We start from the raw sequence: 19,857 nt of genomic DNA, 5'->3' as shown, positions 1-19,857 counted from the left end.
TCTTTGGGCCAAAGCCCTGCTTCCCCTGAGGTTCAGAAAGCCAGGGATGGCATCACTCCCTGCTGGAAACGCAACCCCCTGAGACCCATGTGCAGTGTCCCACTGAACCCAGAGGCAGCCCCAAGTGGTAGCTTGCCCGGAGAGACCTTGTCACTGCTCTGGATGTCCCCAAAGGGCCCCCCACAAAGTGCACTTACAAGAAGGGACTCTGATGGCCCTCCATGGGGACAGGTCTGTCTTCTTTTGGGATGACTGCGCTGGTAGCAAGACGAGAGGACCCCGCGGACAGAGTCCTAGCCTGGGGAGCCTGAGGCGGGATGCTGCCACCGAGTCCCCTGCTCCTTCTGCTCCTGTCACACACAGGCTGCTCCTGCCCTCGGCTGCCCTGGGTGTTGCTTGTGAGCACCTGGCTCAGGCCAGCGTGGGGAGGGAGGAAGAGCCCCAGAAAGCACAGGGAAGGGTCTGTGTGTTCCCACACCAACACACGGAGTATAGACAAGGCTGCTCTGGAAACCATGTGCTTTATTTGGAAACTCATCCCAAGGGACCCTTCCCCCCTTGGTCTTAGAAAAGCTGCAAACCGTGTGGTTTGGTACAAGGCAATGGCTAAGGGACTGCAGGAAATCCCTTACCGCTGGGGCCCCTGTCCTCTGGGCCTCAGACTTCCCTGGTCATCCTGACTCTTGGCCGAGCTGGATATGGGCAGCTGGGACTCCTGGGGTGTTCGGCTCACCCACCACCAGCATCTTCCTTATTTGAGGAGTGAGGAAGTGGGTATGGGGCAAGGGCCAGGGTCCCCATTCAAGGCCTGGGCCTCTGTCCCCCCTGACGCGCCGGCACCACCCAGCAGCCACGGCTCCTCACCTCCTCAGAGCCCTGTTTCTCTGGGTACATCTCAGCTCCCAGGTGAGGACCTAGGAGGAGCGGGATGCCGCCTGCCGACAGGTGAGTGGGTGGGGCAGGGTTGCCCACGCCCCTCAGTACAAATCTGCAAAGGGCTTGGAGTAGTTGAACATCAGGTAGTCCATGTAGTAGAAGTCGTAGGTGCGCTGCCGCTGCAGGGTTGAGAGCTGGGCGAAGTACTGGTGGGTGATCCGCGCGGTGGTCCGTGCCTCCTGCGAGTGCCGGTCCTTGAACCGGGGGAAGGTCAGGTTGCGCGGTGCATGGATGAGGCTCAGGAAGAAGTTGGCATCGTCCTCCATGCTCTCAAACTTGCCCACAAAGTCATAGTCGATGAGGCATGGGCTGCAGAGCCGGCTGACGTGGTCCCAGTGGATGTCCATGCCCACTGGCCGGTGCACGTCCAGCAGGTACTGGACAAACTCGGGGAACCGCACACCGGAGCCCGTCCGCAGGGCCTCCCGAGAGGCGTTGGCCCGGTACCGGGCTAGGATGGCCTTACCGAAGACAGGGTGATAGTAGCTATTGGGGTGTTCGAACTTGTCGCGGAAGGCGGAGACCAGCCTCTCGAAGGGCTCGCGAACAAAGAGCATCTTGGTGTAGGTGCTGAGGCGGTGAAGGATGCCCTGGCGGTCGAAGGTGTCCAGCCGCTTGAGGGCGCTGCCGTAGTGGACGGTGTTGTGCTGGATGTCGGTGGTGGATGAGGCCAGCCCTGCCAGCACCATGAGCACCCGCTTCCAGTTGGAGCAGCCCGCCTTGGGCACCTCGCAGTACAGCACGCGGTGGCGGTCCTCCACGAAGATGCGGGACACGTGGCGGGGCGTGACCGCCCTGCGGCTGCTGCTTGCCCGGTACTTGGCGCACGCCTCCTGCATCACTCGCTTGCGTTCCTGCTGACGCCGCTGCAGGCCGACCCAGTAGCTGTCCAGGGCCCTGGGTGCCGGCTGCACGAACGTACTGGCTGAGCTGTTGGTCAGAATGGCCGCCGCAGCCGGCATTTTCTTGATAAGCAGACGGCGGCGGCGCTGCCGTGGACGCAGACGGGCCCCCCTGTTTACGCGAGGTTGAGGCTGATCTGGCACCAGCAGGTTGAGGCCTCTTGGGGCCCGGCTGGACAAGTCTCGAGTGGCCCTCTCTGTGGGTGCCTTCAAGTCACCATCCTGGGAACTGCCTGGTGGGAGGTCCTGGGGCAAGAAGAGAAACAGTTAACAAGGTGGGCAGGATAGCTGGACACTGAGGGTTACACAAGCCAGGACCTCGCCATGGCCAGGTCCCTGCCACCCTCTTTGGACTGAGTTTTTCCCAGGTGAGGGAGCGGGGGACAGGCTGACCCTGCAAGATGTGACCTGCAGGATGTGACCCCCTTGGTCTGAGCCCTGGTCCAGCCCCCACTGCCCCCTCCCCTCTGCTGGCCATGGTGTGAGGGGCAAGTGTCGTTTTGGCCACAAGATGGCGCAGGTCTCCCAGGAACCTCTGTCTGGAGAGGAGGAGTTGGGGTACTTGGTGGCCTGAAGGAGCCAGGCTCCGATTTAATGCTTCTATTAGCACAGACCAAAGCTGCCATCCAATAGGAAAGGGAACTTCATGGGCCCAAAGCCCCGGCATTTGTTCCTAAGGCTCCTGGGAAGGACCGGACACATTTTTCTTTCCAAAAATAGATTTAATGTGAGCTCCGAGTTTTCTTCCCTGCCCTCCCCAGCTTTCCCCAGGCTGCCCATGCTGAGATTTATCAGACTCTCTGAACTCACGTTGTGGCGCTGCTGTGGCCTGATGTTGAACTTTATTCCTGAAAAGCAAAGAGAACAGTATTAGCGGTGGAAGTACCACTGTGTGGCTCCCAGGGACCTGCTTATGGGCTCTTGACTGCAGGTGCCTGGGCTGGAGGGTACTTGGGGTGGACTCTGTGAAAGGCAGTTCAGAGGAGGGAGCAGAGGCACCCCTCAGTGCAAATGCCCCTCCAATCCCATACCCGTGGGGAGAGTAGGGGTGCAGCAAAGATTTGGTCTCACTGGCTCCCAGCTGATGCACACATCTGTGGGTCTCACTTCCTGATGTGACCTGGAAGGTCCAGGAAGCACCCTGCCCGGGTGTGCCCACACACCCACCCAGTGGAGCAGCCAGGAACCTCACACTGTCAATGTCACGAGGAAAGGGCCCTTCGGGAGGATCTGTCCGTCTTCTCTCTACACCCTGCCCTGGCTCTAGTCAACGTGGACTTTTGCACTCAGCTATGACCCACTCCTACCCACACTCTTGCTCACGCCAGGCCTGGGAGTGGAACACACTCCTTCCCCTCAAACTGGGGCCTCCTCGCTGGCTCCAGAAAGTTCCTTCACCTAGGTATCTGTTTTGCGATTTTGGCTGTCTCAGGTGGTCATGGGGCTCTGGGGTGAACTGGCTTCATCCTGCTCACCTGGTCTCCTCTAATGGGCAGAGGAGAGGCCAACACAGTGATTGATTGCCTGGCTACCCCTGTCTGGAGACTCGGGGGAGATGGAGAGATATCAGTGCATCACTGGCTACACTTCAGAACATCCTCTCTGCCCACCAAGGAGGTGATTTGCCTGTGCTAGGGCCAGGGTCACTCAGGATAAGCTCTGGGGAGGCAAACCTTTGGCCAGAGGAGAGGATTCTGCTTCATACTCAGTTTGACCCATTTTGGGGGAGGTCCTGAGAGGATTTCCTTCAGGGAAACCTACTTAGGAGTCTTGGTCTCCTTCCCTGTCCCTGCCTGGCCACTGAGACACTGGGGCTCTTCCTGCTCCTGTGCCATGTGAGTAGACATTTCTGCTCTGAGGCTTTGCCAAAATAAGGACAAGCCATCCTTTAAACAAGCAGAGAGCTCCAGCTTCCAGCTGGCACAATGGGGCACTGTGTCGACCACACCTGACCGAGTTCTGGCTGCTGCCAGGGGTGGGGGGTGGGATGTTTCGGAGGCCCAGCACTTCCCTGGCTGTCTCTGTGTACTTGGCAGAGGTCCAGTGGCTGGGGCCCAGCTGGCGAGGGGACATCCAGGTTCTCTGTCCCTGAACCAGGGACTCTGCTGATTTCTCATGCTGTCTAGTTTTGCAGGTTCAGCCACTGCTATAATCCTGGCCTTATACTGGTCAGTCTGCGGATATGCCCACAATTCTTCATTCATCAGCAATAGAGGACTGGGGATGGGGGAGGACATGAGGTCACCCATGGGCTGGAAAGTTAAAATCCCTGAGCCTGCCGGGAACTTCCTCGAGTCCCAAGAGCGGTGGAGATAAAGGCACAGCTTGTCACGTTGCATCTTTCATCTGCTGCAATACAATTCTTTGATCTCTTTGGACTGGGAACAGGGGCCGACCCTTCCCTGGGCAAAGGGCAGAGTGTCCACACCTTCCTGGGCATTTCCAAGCTGATGTGCATATGTGTGTGTGCATGTGGGTGAGCACTGAAACAGGCCGTCCAGATTCTTCCATGGAGGCTGAGGGGAAGCTCCATGTAGAACTGGCTGCACCTCTCAGGGGATGGGGTGTGAGTAATGGGTGCCCAGCCTTGAGAGCTCTTAGAATTAAGCCCCTCACCAGGGTCCCCCTCTCAGCCCAGAGTCTCTTTCCCTCTGCTGGCCACCCCCTGCCCCACGGCTGTCCCCAGCATGTTTCCTGAGCTCATTTCCCTCTGGTATGTGTGGGTTTCCTCCTGCAGCCAATGAACACAGATCCCTTCACTAGAAGGGACCTTCTGCGCACTCAGTTTTCCTCCACACTGCCGGGTTTGCTTAATTATTTTCTTCTGGTGATGGCAGCTGGCTCTGCTAAATCACTTCTCCTCAGAGTCTCAGATACGGGAATTTACTCTGCTTGTCAGTCCTGTCAACCTGTCAAGGTGCGATGGCACTTATTTATATTCCTTTTCTGGAGCAAATGAATCACGCCAGATTTGGCCGAGAGTGGGGTGAGGAGCCACTTACAAAAGGCATCTTGCTGGTGGGTGAAGTCAGACGAGTATGTGCTTACAGAGGTCACAGCCCCTACAGCTGTGACCTTCCACTGGCACCGTCCTCACAGCCTGGAGGGTGGTGGGCTGTGGGGCCTGACCCATTTTATCTGTGCAGACTGGACAAGAGAGCACTGAACCCAAAGGGTTTCCAAGGTTGGCCCACTGGAAGACAGGTGGGGCCAGAGCTCTGAGACAAAGACCTTGCTGGACAGCGCCCAGGGCTCAGTGAGTCTCCTGACATCTTGGTTACTTTTGCCCAACAAAGCCAACGTGGCTGCAACTGCCCGCTTTGGGGAAAAAAAAATCAAACAGAATTATCTTGTGGAAAACCCAATAACAGATCTTATGTAGAGCCTGAGTTTGCCACAAGCTGCATGTTCCTGACCTTGAACTTATGACAGCTTGTTTGTGAAGACTGAGACTGTCCCATGTAGCCACTTTGGAATAAAGAAATAAACAACGGAGGAAACGTAATGGGCTCGCCCGCTGGCCGGGGGCCCAGTGTCCATACTTTTTCCGCGGAGGAAGCTGCTCCTTCATGCACTGCGCAGATAACGGCTGAAGCAAAGACCGTCTCCAGCTCAGAGTGCAGCGACCAGGAATCTTGGGCATCTTGAGGCCCGGGGGGGCTGCGCATTCCCCAGAGGGCTGCACTTCAGGACCCTGGACAGCTCCGAGGCGGGCCAGAGGAAGGGCTCTGCCTCTGCTACACCACGAGGAAGGTACTGCCGCCAGGAGCCCCCAGAACCCGTGCCATGGGGGACTTAGAGCAGGGCTTGGCCTCAATGTAACACCATCAGCACCCCCCCTCCAAGCCCTCAAATAAGTGTGCAGTCTAGATAAAAGCCATGCCCTCAGCCTCCCCTTGCATCCAAAATCATCACGTTGCCTCTCACATCCCATGTCTCCCTACCCCGACACTGTGACAGGAAACCCCAAGGAGAGTCATGTACACGATTCACTTTCAGAGTCTGAGTCACTTGTCCTCTCTTTTCAGCATAATATTAACAACCTGTAAGGGAGCCCTATCCCCCTGAAATGGTGAGAAATAAACAACCACTTTCTCTTTCTGGACAGAGAACATTCGCAGAGCAGTTGAAACACACGCGGGATGATAAGAGTGAGCATTGGTGAGAATAAACAAGGCATGAGTTATTGGGGCTGCCAAGTGTGCTCCACACTGTGAGCTCTTCATTGGCTGAAGATTTTCTTCTGAGCATTTGGCTGAAAAGCTTTCTGGTTCCCTGCCAAGGGGAGGCAGAGGCTGATGTGAGGGTATGTTAGGCCAGGTTCCTATAATGAGGCCACACTGCCTGGGTCTGGAGCAGAGCTGGGGCAGGGGCTTCAACCAGCACGTGGGCTGCTGGGGAGGAGGGTCCCTTGCCCACTGTTTTCTAAATCACAGGAGGGACACCTGCTGCATTCAATTCAAAAGCCCCAATCCTGGATGCCCACTGGGGCTGGAGGCTGAGGACCAGCCTTTTGGTGAGGCTATGTAGACAGGTGACACTGACATGAGTCAAAACAGGACTCAAGTGCCTAGAAGGGGCTGCTTCATGAGCCCTTGACCCCCTGGTCCCAGGTTGGTCATGTCTGAAGAGAGTGACTGCTATTATGGCTGTTCAAATCCCAGCCCTGGGCCCTGATGGTCAGTAGGGAGAGGGTCTTGTCACTGTGAACACTGCAGCCTTGGGGAAGGCATGGCCATCTTGAAGGAGTCAGACCCACAAAGAGGGACAGAGATGGGGAAGAACTGAAGGGGTCAGGAGAGGCCACAGGGCTTGAGGGTAAGTCCAAAGCCCCTGCCCTGTACAGAGTTTCAGACTTGTGGTCCTTGGATTCCCTAGAGTTTCTGACACCAAGCTGTGTTTCCTTGGCTCTTTTTCCATGGCCTGGCTCTTCTGTGGCTGAGCCTATATGATGGATGGCCCCACACCCACCTGTGCCATCCACCCACTTATCCACTTACGCTGCTCATCAGGCCAGGAAACTTCCAGTGGTTTCAAGCTGAGTTGGGCCAGGAGAAACACCAAAGGCAAGTCCCTCACTGCACCTTGGCTTCTCCATGCATAAGATCCTGTGTCCAAGTGTCAGTCCCACCCCAGATTTGCTGGCAGTCACATCTGGTGGGACAAACACTGTTGCCCTGCTCTGCCGTTTCCACATTCCAATTAGAAAGAAGTATATCCTGTACCTGGCATGTGTGCTGGGAGGAAGACCTCCACACCCTGGGGCTGCCCTGCATGGCTGGCCAGTGTACGGGACATCACATAAGTCGGGATGAGCCACAAGGTGTGAAGCAGGGCTGATGGCAGGAAAAAATGCAGTCAGGGTGCACATGCTGCCCACTGGGGTCTGGGGAGAAAATTCTGAGGGAGCTGCCAGGCTTCACTCCAAAGGAAGTCTGTAAGGTTTCTGAATGAAGGTCTTCCAGGGAAACAATCCATAGGAGATATATATATATATCTGGAGGGCAAATTATTTTAAGGAATTGGCTCATGCAGTTACGGGCACTTTGTGAAATCTGAAGGGCAAGTCAGCAGGCTGGAGACCCAGGGAAGAGTGGATGGTGCAGCTCAAGTCTGAGGGCCATCTCAGAATTCCTTCTTCCCTAGGGGACCTCGGTCTTTTCTCCTAATGCCTTCCACTGATTGGATGTGGCCCACCCACATTCTGGAGGGTAATCTGCTTTACTCAAAGTCTAATGATTTAAAGGTTAATCACAGGGGGGAGGGTATAGCTCAGTGGTAGAGCACACACTTAGTGTGTACAAGGTCCTGGATTCAATTCCCAGTACCTCCATTAAAATAAATAAGTAAATGAATAAATAAACCTAATTACCTCCCCGCATCAAAAAGAAAAAAAAAAAGAAAGAAAAGAAAAAAGAAAAAAAAAAAAAGAAAAACAAATCCCAAAAAAGGAATAAAAAAATTAAAGGTTAATCACATCTAAAAATTATCTTCACAGTAACATCTAGACTGGTGTTTGACCAAACATCTGGGCACCATAACTTCGTCAAATTGGTTTATAAACTTAAGCATCATGGCAGGTATATTTTGTTCTTTAAAAAGAATGAACATTTATTCTCTCACAGTCTGGAGGCCAGAGGTCTAAAATGAAGGTGTTAGCAGGGAGGTGCTCCCTCTGCAGCCTCCAGGGGAGCATCCTTCCTGGCCTCTCTCAGCTTCCGGTTGACAAGGTGTTCCTTGGCTGTGGCAATTTAAACCCAATTTCTGCCTCTGTCTTCACATGGCTGTCTTGGATACCTATCTCTTCTCTGGTTGTTTTGAATTAGGGCCCATCCTAATGACTTCATCCTGATCACATCTAAAAAGACCCTATAATGTGGTCATGCTCACAGGTTCAACCCATTGTGGGGGAGTGAGGACACAATCCAACTCACAAGGAGTGGCGAGATTTCAGAGGCTTTAAGAGCATGTGAAGGCAGGGCAGGAACGGCCTGGAGGAGGTGAGAAAATACTTACCCTGCTGGGTTGGGTTGTCCAATCAGTAGCAAAGGATTGTGTTAGTTCTCTGTGTTCTTCGGGGCAGGGACTGTGTCCTGTCCACCTGTGTTATTGGCAGAAGCTTCATAAATTCTTGCAGAAAAGCAGATGCTGTCTGAACTGAGAGCTGGCCCTGGACGTAGGGGTGGGTGTTGGGCTTTTCTCTGAAGAAGCTGGGCCCAGGGATCTGGCTGGAGCCTGCCAACTCCTGGCCTGGCTGCCTGGGAAGGCTCTGTGTGTCTGGGGGCAGCTGCCAGCTGAGCGGCCAGATACAGACAGGAGCTGCCCCGGCTGAGGGTCTGTCCACCCCACGCTGGATGTGTGGGGTCTGTGGGGTCAGAACTAGGACACACCCAGCTGGCTGCCTCCTTCTGCCATCAGCAGGGCACAGCCGGGGCCTGCCCCCGGTGGCTGTACCTCCTCTGGCTCTTCTCCCACCAGCTCAGGCTCCGCCCTTTGGAGGGGCAAACCCTCTCCACTCCCCATCGGCCTCTGCCTGCCTCATTTTGAGCAGCTCCCTTCAACTAGGCAGATTGTTAATTTATGCAGATTAGATGCAAAACTGAAGTTTAAACACTCAGCAATTAGAGGGCAGCCTGGGCTCAAGGCACAGAATTCAGATAGAAGAAGCCTCACCAGAGGACCTTAAACCCTCACTTGTGTTCACTAGAAAATTCAACTCATTAAATTCTCTGCTAAGGCCTCTGTGCACAGCCATGCCACCTCTGCTGCCCCCAGGGCCCAGGGCAGGGAAAGGGGGCTCCGGGCAGCAGGAAGCTCCAGACAGAGGTGCCGGCTGCCCTTGGAACCCAAAGGTGGCTCTATGGTCAGAGTGTGGACCTCAGGAGAAGGTGAGAGTCACGCCACCCGTGCTCCCCTCTCCTCCTGCCTCTGGTGGTGGGGATATGGGGGGTGCTTCTTCAGGTTGTTCTGAGACAACCCAGCTCACAGTGGTGTCACACATTTTTGGCCTAGATCAGAGCAGGGGCTTCTTCTTCCTTCACTTAGAGACTCCACCGAGTCATAGCTGTTAACAGGGGACAGTATATTTAAGAAGAAGAAGAAAAAAAAGAGAATGAGGACCTTGACCTCACTGAACCTTAGTCTCCTTATCTGTAAAATGGTATAAAAATTCCCATCTCACAGATCTGACAATGTACAAATGAAACGATGCACAGTGCTGGGCACAAAGAGCGCACGGGATGGAAGCCGCCGGCTCCCGGTGCTCCAATCACCTGGATCCCTTCCTGGTAGCTGAGTTTCCCTGAGCCCAGCTCCTGCACCAGCGCAGGGGCTCTGGGAGCTGTCTGTGGGGGAGGGAAGTGGGCATCTTCCCGTCTTGGGCTGATGGGCACCTGATGGCTCTGACTGCTACTTGTTTTGTTTAGCGATTCCATTGCCTAGCCTCTGTGATTAGGATCTACGATTCAACTGGGTAGTTCCCTGTCAGCTTAGCCTTGGCTGTGAATTCCCTTGGAGCTGTCAGAATGGAGCATCGGAGCTGCCTGTCAGTCAACCAGCCAGCCAGTTAGCCGGTCTGCAAACCCAACAGCTGTCCTGCCACTCCACATCCCACCCCCCATCTGCCCATCACTTGGTTGCAGGAGGAAGGGGGCAGTGTGTCCCTGAGCATCCTCTGTGTGTCCTGTCCACAAGGGAGGGATCTCCAGCTCCTGCTTTGAAGCTCTCCTCTGTCAGAACCTGTGGGTGACTCCACCATGTTTGGGGTGTGTGTGGCCCCAGTACACATGCCATGCACTGCACTGCACCCCCATGTGTGCATGCTGCATGGAACAGGGCTCATGCTGTTTTGTGATGTGTTGTACCATGCGTGCCGAGAGAATGCATCACATCACATCTCTGTGCTGCACACTTGCAGGCTTCTGCTGTGTGCTGTGGCCTGTCCTGGGTGGAGAGTGTGTTCACAGCCATGTACAGTTTCTGAGAGCCCATGGCACGTGGTTTAGGGCAGGTCACACCTTTTCCTCCCTTCAACACACATGGGCCTGGAAGGATAAGTAGGACCTAGTGCATGCTGCTGCGGATGAAACAGAACTAAGTTTGTGACACTTGCCAGCAAAGCCACGGTGCCCCTGGCAGCCTGTCTCTTCTTACCCTGCAGTATGATGGCAGAGCACAGTCACACAGGCCACCACCATCTGTCCTTTCACTCTACAGTGACTGAGTACTGTATGAGCCAGGCAGTGACTCAGGCACCGGTGACGGTGTCTTGGCCATGAACAGGGCAACCGTGGCCCCGCCCTCATGGAGTTTACAGTCTAGCAAGGAGGTGAGGCTCTGAAGTTCCACACGTGATGGCAGCAATGGAGGACGTGGCAGGCAGCATGTCGTGGGAGACGTCAGCAAGCCCAGGGCATCAGGTGAGGCCTCCCTAAGGTAGTGACAATTAATTGGCACTGGGCGGTAATGAGGTCATTCCTGGCAGAGGTTGGTGGCCTTGCACCATGACAGCAGGGCTTATGGGACAAAGAGATGCAGAGACTGGCGGGTGTCAGGAAATGGCAGGACCACGGTGGCTGCAGGAGTGACCAGCAGGCAAGGGGCCTTATGGTCCTGGTAAAGGCAGCAGATCTTACCTTCTCTCCTAAGACCTAAGGGGAACCTAGAAGGGCTTTGAGCCATGAGGTACGTTGAATTTACAGGCCATTCTGAGATGAAGAGCTGAGACAGCAGCAGAAAGGCTGGTCAGCAGAAGTGACCATTGTCCAGGCAGGAGACGTCTGAGGCCTGGACCCAGGTGATGATGACAGGAGGTGGAGAACAGATGCAGAGGATATTTCAGGAGGAATAATCTGCAGGGCGGTGTGCTGCTAAATGTTTAACAACTGGCTCCTTGGGTGATGGGGTGGGGGTAGGGCGGAGTCTAATTTGTAGTATTTGCTTATTTCTGGGGTGTAAATACTCCCACTGTGGCAGATTTCAAGCTAATTATGTGAACGTGGTGTTGCTGGGCCCCTGTGGGCTGGTACCAGCCGGCTCCTGCAGCTGCCTGCTTCAGCAGGACCTGGGGACTGACTGAGTGCAGAATAAGGGAGAGTCTGGCTTCGGACTTGAGCAGTGGGTGGATGCTGGGACCATTTCCTGCAAAGAGGGGCAGACTCTCGTTGAGTCTGAGATGCCTGTGGGTTTCCCAAGAGTAGACATCCAGAAGGCAGAGGACAGAGAGGGAAGGAGGGACAAGCAAGGGGTAGGGGCAGCTGTATGAGCCGGGGGCACATTCCACAGCCTGTGGCTGTCCAGGGTTGGTGGCGGTGTGGGACCCACACTTTCCAGAGGACAGATTGCAGGGCTGAGGCAGCCAATTACCTGAAGCACCGGCAGTGGGCCTGGCCCGAGTCCTGCCTTTGTCCAGAGCCCGTGGGGCACCACAGCTTGGGCTCTGAGTGGTCGTGGCCATGTTTAATGGGATGGATGTAACGGTTCCTCCTGTGTGGCTATCAGGACCCCTGGTGACTGCTCTCCAGCCAGCTCTGCAGAAGGGGGCCGAATTTGGCTTAGATATTGGTGAGTTCCCGCCGGGGGTTACCAGAAAATAAAAATGAGTGAGTCATGCTGGAGTCTGAGGTGGCCCCACCGAGGGGCTGCCTGCTTGCAGGAAAAATGCCAGCATCACCGGCTGGTCCAGGCCTGTGACAGACACTTCTTCACCGGAGCCGAGCCAGGCCAGCGGAGGCCACCAGCAGGGCAGTCTCATCATCGCGGTGGCCTGGCCGCAAGATAATGATTGGTCTGGCTCTAGCCGGCTTTAGGATGTGACGTTCCAGCCACGGCGTCAATTACTGAGCTGGGCTGGGGCTGTCAGACCCGTCACAGCTGTTGCCTGCGATGCCTGGAGAGCCACGGAAGTAAATCCTAGTTGATGGTTCCTTGAAGTGCACCCCTCCACCTGCTGCCAGACAGCTCGGAGAGGGAGGTGCTCCAGGCCCCCAGGGGGGAGTCGGGCTCCTGCAAGTGAGGCTGCAAAGAGCTGCCCAGGGGCTTGGGGATGGATATGCTGATCCTCAGAGGGGCACTCCAGATGATCGTGCACCGGTGGTTGCCACTGTCCCCTGACTGTACCCAGAGGGGCCCCCAGCCCCAACTCCAACACCGCCTAGGCTCAGCCTGTCTCCAGTGTCTCTTCCAGCACCTCTGGGACCACTGAGGGGCAGTGCAGTGGCATTTCAGAGATCATCCTGTGTGTCCCCTGAGCAGAATTGGGTCCCTGGTGACTCACAGATCACATGGGTAAGGTTGGTGGTGCCTGGAGCACCTGGGGGCCCTGGAGGTCAGTCCTGCTGTTCTCTCCCACGGGTCTGGAGAGCTGCCATCCACATCTAAGAGGAGAGGTGACTCTCCCAAGGCAGGGCCCTGAGAGTGGAGTTGGGTCCAGCCAAGCACTGCACCACCAGCAGCTCAGAAATCCTCTGGCCTGAGGATTTGGCTGGTTCTCCTAAGAGGTAAGCCCCAGAGTACAGATGTGAATCCTGGCCTTGGCAGTGGCTGGTTGTGGGAACGTCACTTTCCTTGGACATCTGGCTGAGACCCACTTCCTCTCCCTTCCGGTTGGCCAGCCCTTGGCTCTGCCCAGCTTAGCACCCTGGGGTCCAGCTAGCAGTGGACCCCACTGGGCTGGCAGTGGGCTGACAACGGCAGCCCCAGGCCATCCTGGGAAGCACAGACGTCCTATCCTGCCACTGCTCCACCACAGCGTGCTGGGGCTGGGCTCCACACCACGTCACACAGCCCTGCAAACACCCACAGGCCCAGCGCATCCAGCTTCTGGCTCATGACCAATCCTAGGGCACTGACCGCATGACTGGGAAAAGTGGGGAGGGCAGAGGGGCCCTGTGGGCTGCATGTTCAAAGGTCTTTCTGGAGGCAACTGGGGAATGGCCTGCAGAAGAGTAAGGCATAAAGAAAGGGGGAAAACTGACTCATATCTCCTAACATAGGCGAGCAATGGTGGGCCCGAACTCAGGCAGGGCAGGGAGATGAGAAGGGGAGAGTAGATTCTGGAGGATGACCAGGTGGGAGGACTGGAGGACTTGGTGGGTCAGGAGTACGAGAGGTGAAGGTGAGGGAACTGTCTGGGGGACCCGGCCGCGTACATGCTGTCAGAGGGAGGTTCGGGGGAGGGAGGAGCCAACTGGAGGAAGACCCGCCCCTGGGCTTGGCCATCTAGAGCCTGACACCCAAGTCTTGAGTAAAGCCTGCATGTAGAGGCGCTCTGCTGGAGACAGTGTCCAGACACAAACCACGAAGCCCAGCCCAAACTTCCAGGGGCCCATATAACACTGCCTAACACCACCCTCATTAGCTCTGAGCACAGGAATTTTAAGTGGACCTGCACCCTGGCAATGACATCCAGAATTTTCACAAATGTCAAGTGTTCTTAGAATTTGCCAAAATCTTTAAGGAAATCCCTCAGCAGAGACCCCCCGCTCCGTGTCCCCTCCCCTGTCCAGGATTTTGGGGCTGTCTCCTTAACTCTGAGAGGCACCCTTCTCGGGGAACTCAATGTGGGCCTTTGCCTGCGCTGGGGTGCGGCTGCAGGTTTCCTGGAAGGCAGGTCTGAGGTCCCCCTGAACGTTCCCTTCAAGGCTCAGCAGGTCTCCTCTTAGCCTTGGCCTGCACATTAGCAGCAAACCCCTGGAAATTAGACCCGTCAGCTTTGCAAATAGAACATGGTCCCTGTGTAATGGCTGCTCGAAGGGTGGCGAGGGTCACCATGAACAGGGAGCTAAAGAAGATGTTCTGAGCTGTTTTCCTGTTTTCTTTGAAGTCCAACCAGAGGCTGCTCTCAGGACAACGCATGCCAATCACAGGCATAGACGCGGCCCCTCCCAGCTGTGTGCATTTCCTTTGGAATTAAGACTCCTGTCTGGACTGCCAGGCACGGGTTTGGGGCCCCTCTTTGCAGTCGTGAATGTGCTACTGCACAAAACAAAAGCAGCCTGGCTCGTCCCTTCGTCCTTCCAAAGCCTGTGTGCGGTGGAGACGAGGGGCTGCCCGTGTTGCTGCAGATGGGGCCATCTTCTCTAGAATTAATGATTCTCTGGCTGGGTGAGAACAGCTCAGCCCACTGAGGCTTCTTCTGCAGGATTAAACGTCATTCCTTCTAATGACTTGATTTATGTCTGGAGGTTTATAGCTCCAAACAAAATATTGTGATGATGGCAATAAATCACACGGGGGATGCTTACAACAGCGACTAGCATGTTTTCTGTTTGTTAGGGAGGTGATTACAGAATGAGGGGCTGCTGTGTAACAGCTCATGTGGCGCGTGGAGTGCCCAGGACACTGGCAGCGTCAGGTAGAGGAGCACTTGAACAGGATGTATCAGGCTTTGAATGCCTGAGGCCTTTGTGAGAATCTGTGGTTGGAGATGGTGGGGATTTTGGAAGAGCTGGAAAGCCACAGGAAGGCACTATCCTGGACACCGGGAGGGGCGGGGCACATGGGTGGCAGGCATCCTGAGAATATCATTTCCAGCTTTCAACCACTGTCTGCCCTGCTGCATCTCCGACTGAGAGCACAAGCCAGCTGAGATCGGGGCCCAGGAATCCATGTGTGCCTCCGGAGGTTATACCATTCCTCTGTGTAAGGACAGCTTCTGGAACACACTTGGGCCATTTTCCTGTCTTGGGTTGGGAGAGGACCTGGATGGGTCAGGCTAAGATGGCGCGGCAGGGCTGAGCTCCTGGGAAGAATGAGGACTAGTCGGGCTGCAGAGGACCCTGGGCTGGCATCTCTCACTGAGATGCTCTGGGATTGGCTGTCCTTGTGAGGCAGGACAGAGGCTGGAGATGGCATGCGGGGAGGTGAACACTCGAAAGGCTGTCCCAGAATAACCTGGACTGTTCCCACCAGCCCAGCTGAAGCTCCATTCTGGCCAGAAGTCTGTGGGAGCACGAGACTCCTTATTGGTAAAATGAATCCCATCCATGGCCTCAAAGCCGGAGGTGGGGGATGCGGAGCAGGGGTTGGGAGGTGATGGGAGGAGGCAGGACTGGGGTCAAGTTTCTGGGGAAGGTCTGCTCATCTAATGGGAACACAGCAGCTCTTCTGGCCCCTGGACTCTCTTCCTAGGCAAAGAGATGTATTCTCAGAGGAGCTCCATGGCCTAAAATGCCACATCAAAGACAGGGTGCTCATTGGAGGTCATGATACGGGGTGACTCAGGGCTGCCAGGCACTGGAAAAAAGTGATCCGTGGCCAGATAATGACCCCAGCTGCTCATGGCACATCTAACTGGGAGATGTGGGTGGGGAAATCTGGGTGGGGGGAGGCTCATGTGCTACACACAGGGTGTCTTCCACGTCAGATGTGATGCAGCACAGGTGAAGGGGAGATGGCAGGTGGCTGGGACACTGACAGCAGCTGGGATACTGCACAGGTAGCGGGTGGGATGGGATGAGCATGGCATGTGAGTGGTGGTGGATGATGGGTGGATGCTTGGTGGGTGGGGGCTGGACGGAAAGTGGATACTGGATGAAGGGGTCGAGGTCCAGGGAAAGGGTTTGCGATGGAGGCTAGGTGAGAACTGTGGCTGGACAAGTGGGTAGCTGGAGGGGAGATGGAGAGAGAAGGAAGTTACACAGGCTCAGGCAGGTGCAGTCCAGCCCCACTGGCCAAAGACGCAGCCTCTGGTTGTGCCTTGCCTGAGGACAAGATGGACAGGAAACTCCAGCCTCCCTGACCGTCTTTGGCTTCCCTGATGCTCAGGAGGTGGCTTAGGTGACAGCAGCAGTGGCAGCTCCAAGTCAAAGAAAAACCAGGGCCCCCTCTGACCCCCTTGGGCCCCGAGTGTACATCGTGGTGGCTTCAAAAGATGGCACTTCTCTTTCCATTAAATGCTGAAAGCAATCTCCAACATCAGAAGACAAAGCTTCTGTCCATCTTTGATTAAAACAAGGACCAAAAAAATGTTTGTTTTATAAAGTCTGGCCAATTTTGATAATGAAACCTTTAGAACATATAATACCGAAACCTTTCGAATTCCAGGCAGATAAGGAATGATGGTAACGTATTTCAACTTCAGAAGCAAGAAATAACCTTTTATCACCTAATTTAACAATGTTACTGGGAAAATATGTTAGGAGAATGTAAAAATGCTATTTAAATGATAAAATATGCTGTCTTGGATGCCAAGGATTTTAATTGCCACACTCAGAGTCTAAACACACTTTCACGCCAGCTCCAACAGACACCGCTAATGACATGGTGTCTGTCACGAGGCACCAAGGAGAGGGTCAGCATCGACTTCCACCGTCTCCCTCGGGATCTGCCAAAACCCGACAGCTGTCTGGGCTCCGCAGTGCTCATCTGCATCCCTGCCTTGTGAAGTATGAACCGGTTTGGTATTAATATTAATCGGCCAACACATTAATATTAATCAGTTAATATATACTTCCCATGACAACAAGAGATAAAGGAATCTTATTACGTGGGGAATCAGGGAACACGGAATATGTAAGTGGATTTCCTTGGGATGCACGGTCTGAAGGAACCTAAGCCTCTTAGGCGTGTCATCTCTGCACAGAATGGAACTGGGGCGCATGCGTGGGCAGAGTCACGAGCAGGAAATGCCTTGGGGGTGATGGTGAGTCCTCTCCAGGGGCAGGGAGATGTTCCCCTGGTTGGCAAGCAGGTTGGTGGGACTGCGGTGGGTGTGGGCGGCCCCCACAACCCTTCCTCTCCAAGGAGGAGTCCTTCCCAGGGGAAGCAGGCTTTACAGCTCAGAAGGAGAGAACACAATGACCCTGTTCTCAACCCCCAACCCTCCTGATCCTGGTGGAGGGGGAGCTTTGTTTCTGGAATTACTTATCTGGAACCTGGTGGGTACTGAGGACACAAGGGTGTCTCACGCACTCAGCAGAGAGGGTCTTGCTCTTTCTGTTTTGTATGAGTGCATGAGTCTCAGAGAGGTTCCTTAGGTTGCTGGCCTCCATGCTGCTGGCCTTGTGGGTGGCAGAGCTGGCATCCAGGCCAGACCTGTCCGACTCTATGACCTCATTCTAACCATTATGCAACACTGCCTGCTAGTGTCTGGGGACAGTGGTCTGGCCAGACAGGGGTGTCACATCAGGTCTCACAGAGCCATCACGCTCTGTGTGTCACACAGTCAGATTGGGCACCAGGGTCTTGGCCTTGGGCTGCCCACTCTGGGCTTTCTGGGGAGGCCAGCCTGCAGGGCAGCAGCAGGGGGTGTGCAGAGGGTAGAACTTTGTCCACAGAGGACCGCCTTCCTGCATGCTCGCTCGCAGTTCCAGAGGCAAAAGCACATCTGAGCACAATTAACATTTTAAGCACTAATTATTTTACTTGGGTGTCTAAGTCTGAGCATCCTTCAATTTCAGTTTAATTGGAGAAAAATGGTCATCAGTTATTGAACAGCGGGAGGGCGGCTCCATGCTTCCCCAACACCGAGCCAAGCTGAGAATCATAGGAACATATGGGTCCCCACGGCAGCCGTGCCAGGCGAGGGTGCGGTGGGCGGGCCTTGGGCACCCTGCCCCGCCGTCCCTGACATCTGCTGGGAAGGCTTTGGGGCCAAGTTAATTACTCGCCTTTTTGTCTTTCCCATTTTGTTCCATTTTCTGCAACAGCATCTGTTGCAAGAAAACCAACTGCAAGAGGAAATGGGATTCATCATCAAAAGGGACCTTATAACATCCCCTTCCCTCCCCCTTGTGCTTGGTAATAATCTGAGCTCAGGCCCTCCCCCTCACGGCTGGGAGGGTTGGGGGCCAGGACGGGTTGCATTTGGCTGCGGCTGAGGGACACAGGGGCTGTCCTGCATGGGAAGCTCAATCTGAGGGGCTCAGGCCAGTGCCCATGGCTGCCCCTGCCCTCCCCTGGGGGTGGGAACCCCAGCATTTAAGGTCTTCTGGGAGAATCACGAGGTTTTGGTTTCCACACTTGTGGAAAACTAAAAGGAATGTTTTATTTTGCTCTGCCTATTTTTCATTTTGGTCCTCTGTGGGTAACCAATTAAGAGAATCAATAGTTCTGGATCCCTGACAGGGAGATGAGAAGGTGGGTCCCAGGAGCCTGGCTGCTGGCGGAGTGGGGGTGTGGTGTTCTCTTCTGGCAGTCTCTGCAGACTGGATGGTCTGGCCCACAGCTGGGGAAGGGGGGTGGGGAGGGAAGGGTGGCTCAGGACACAGAGAGGCTCTAATTTTGTGGCTTCTCCTCAAAGACAGACCCTCAGGGCCACGTAGCCCCAGGGAAGAATGCACAAGAGACTCTGAGTAGGAAGGGTCTGCCCCAGTGCATGCCCTCACTGGGGACCAGAGTCCCTGGTGCAGTCCTGCAAAAACTGAGTGCAGTTGTGACCCTCTGAGGACATGGGACAGGCCCCTGCCCAAGAACACATCCTCCAGACCCCCCACTGACCCCACTCGGTAATCTCCCCTAGTCACACCCTGTGACCCCACTCACTGACCCCATCAGAGTCTCCTAAGTGACCCTGAGACAGGAGGGAAGGGGGCAGGGCACAACCATTAAAAGAATGGCACAGCCATTGATGACATGACAAAAACTGGTTAGAACCTACTAAGCCCAAGATGGCGGAAGTTTCCACTTCCACTAGACCTCGAGCCTCATTATATGCTCACTGTAACACACCAGCTTGCTAAGTGATACCCGCAGGCTCCACGACAGTTCTGAGGCTGACTGCCAAAAGCCAAAAAGTGGGCAGCGGCCAATTCTGGGAAATCCCCACCCCTTCCCCAAAGTAGCTGGAATAATCCTCTCACTTGTGAGCACGTGAAGTGACCGAGCCCTTAAAACCAACAAGCCTGCACCCTGTGGCCTCTCTCTCCCCCCTCTCACCTTCTGAGACGGCCCACACTCTGTCTAGGGAGTGTGTATCTACTTTTACTCTAAACTAAATGCCCCCAACGAAGTCGTTCTGTCTTATTCATGATTTAACTTGGAATTGATGCTAACTAGAGCAGTCTGCTTTATGGCCTATGGAACTTGCAGCGTACATCTGCTTTAGCCATTAAAAAAAAAGAATTCATTTAACAATCTGAATGGAGTAACCGTGGTTCAGGCATCCAGAATGGAGCCAGGTGGCCACTGTGGATGTGGTTCTAGACATGTTCCTGCATCACTGAGAACCTGAATCTTCTGATCTGTATCAGATGCAAGGACACCACCAGCCATTCTCAAAACAGCGTCTGCCAGCATCTGCCAGCTGCAGCCTTATGGTCTCAAGGTCTCCCCTTGTAACTGTGCAACCATTTCAGACTCCAACCAACCCTTGCTTAACAAGCACCCTTGCTTTTTGCCAGCTCCAATTATAATTCTTGACAAACAACTTACATAATTGTGTGGTTTTTGCCTTTATTAGCCTCCCCAATTTTGTAGTCTGGAAGAACACAATTCAAGTGCTTCTTGAATGTGCGTCTCCCAGGCTGTAGCCCTCAGTTTGGCCCAAATAAGACTTTTCTATTCCCATTAAAAACATAAA

At 54.7% G+C, this 19,857-nt stretch overlaps 1 protein-coding gene across 4 annotated transcripts in view; it reads right to left on the bottom strand.

The window, feature by feature from the left end:
- Positions 1–509: 509 nt before the first annotated feature.
- Positions 510–19,857, bottom strand: part of CHST8 (carbohydrate sulfotransferase 8) — a 120,106-nt gene continuing 100,758 nt past the window's right edge. For all 4 annotated transcript variants that reach the window (XM_031458579.2, XM_031458580.2, XM_031458582.2 and 1 more), the window contains exons 3-4: positions 2,649–2,686; positions 510–2,084 (exon numbers count right to left, since the gene is read on the bottom strand). In XM_031458579.2, coding sequence (XP_031314439.1) covers positions 978–2,084; positions 2,649–2,686 — 1,145 coding nt within the window. In that variant the 3' untranslated portion in view covers positions 510–977. The remainder of the gene's footprint in view (positions 2,085–2,648; positions 2,687–19,857) is intronic.

Source organism: Camelus dromedarius, chromosome 9, assembly GCF_036321535.1.
Source record: "Camelus dromedarius isolate mCamDro1 chromosome 9, mCamDro1.pat, whole genome shotgun sequence".
Classification (NCBI taxonomy): domain Eukaryota; kingdom Metazoa; phylum Chordata; class Mammalia; order Artiodactyla; family Camelidae; genus Camelus; species Camelus dromedarius.
Note: the sequence above shows the minus strand (reverse complement) of the source record. Positions and strands in the feature narration are given on the sequence as shown.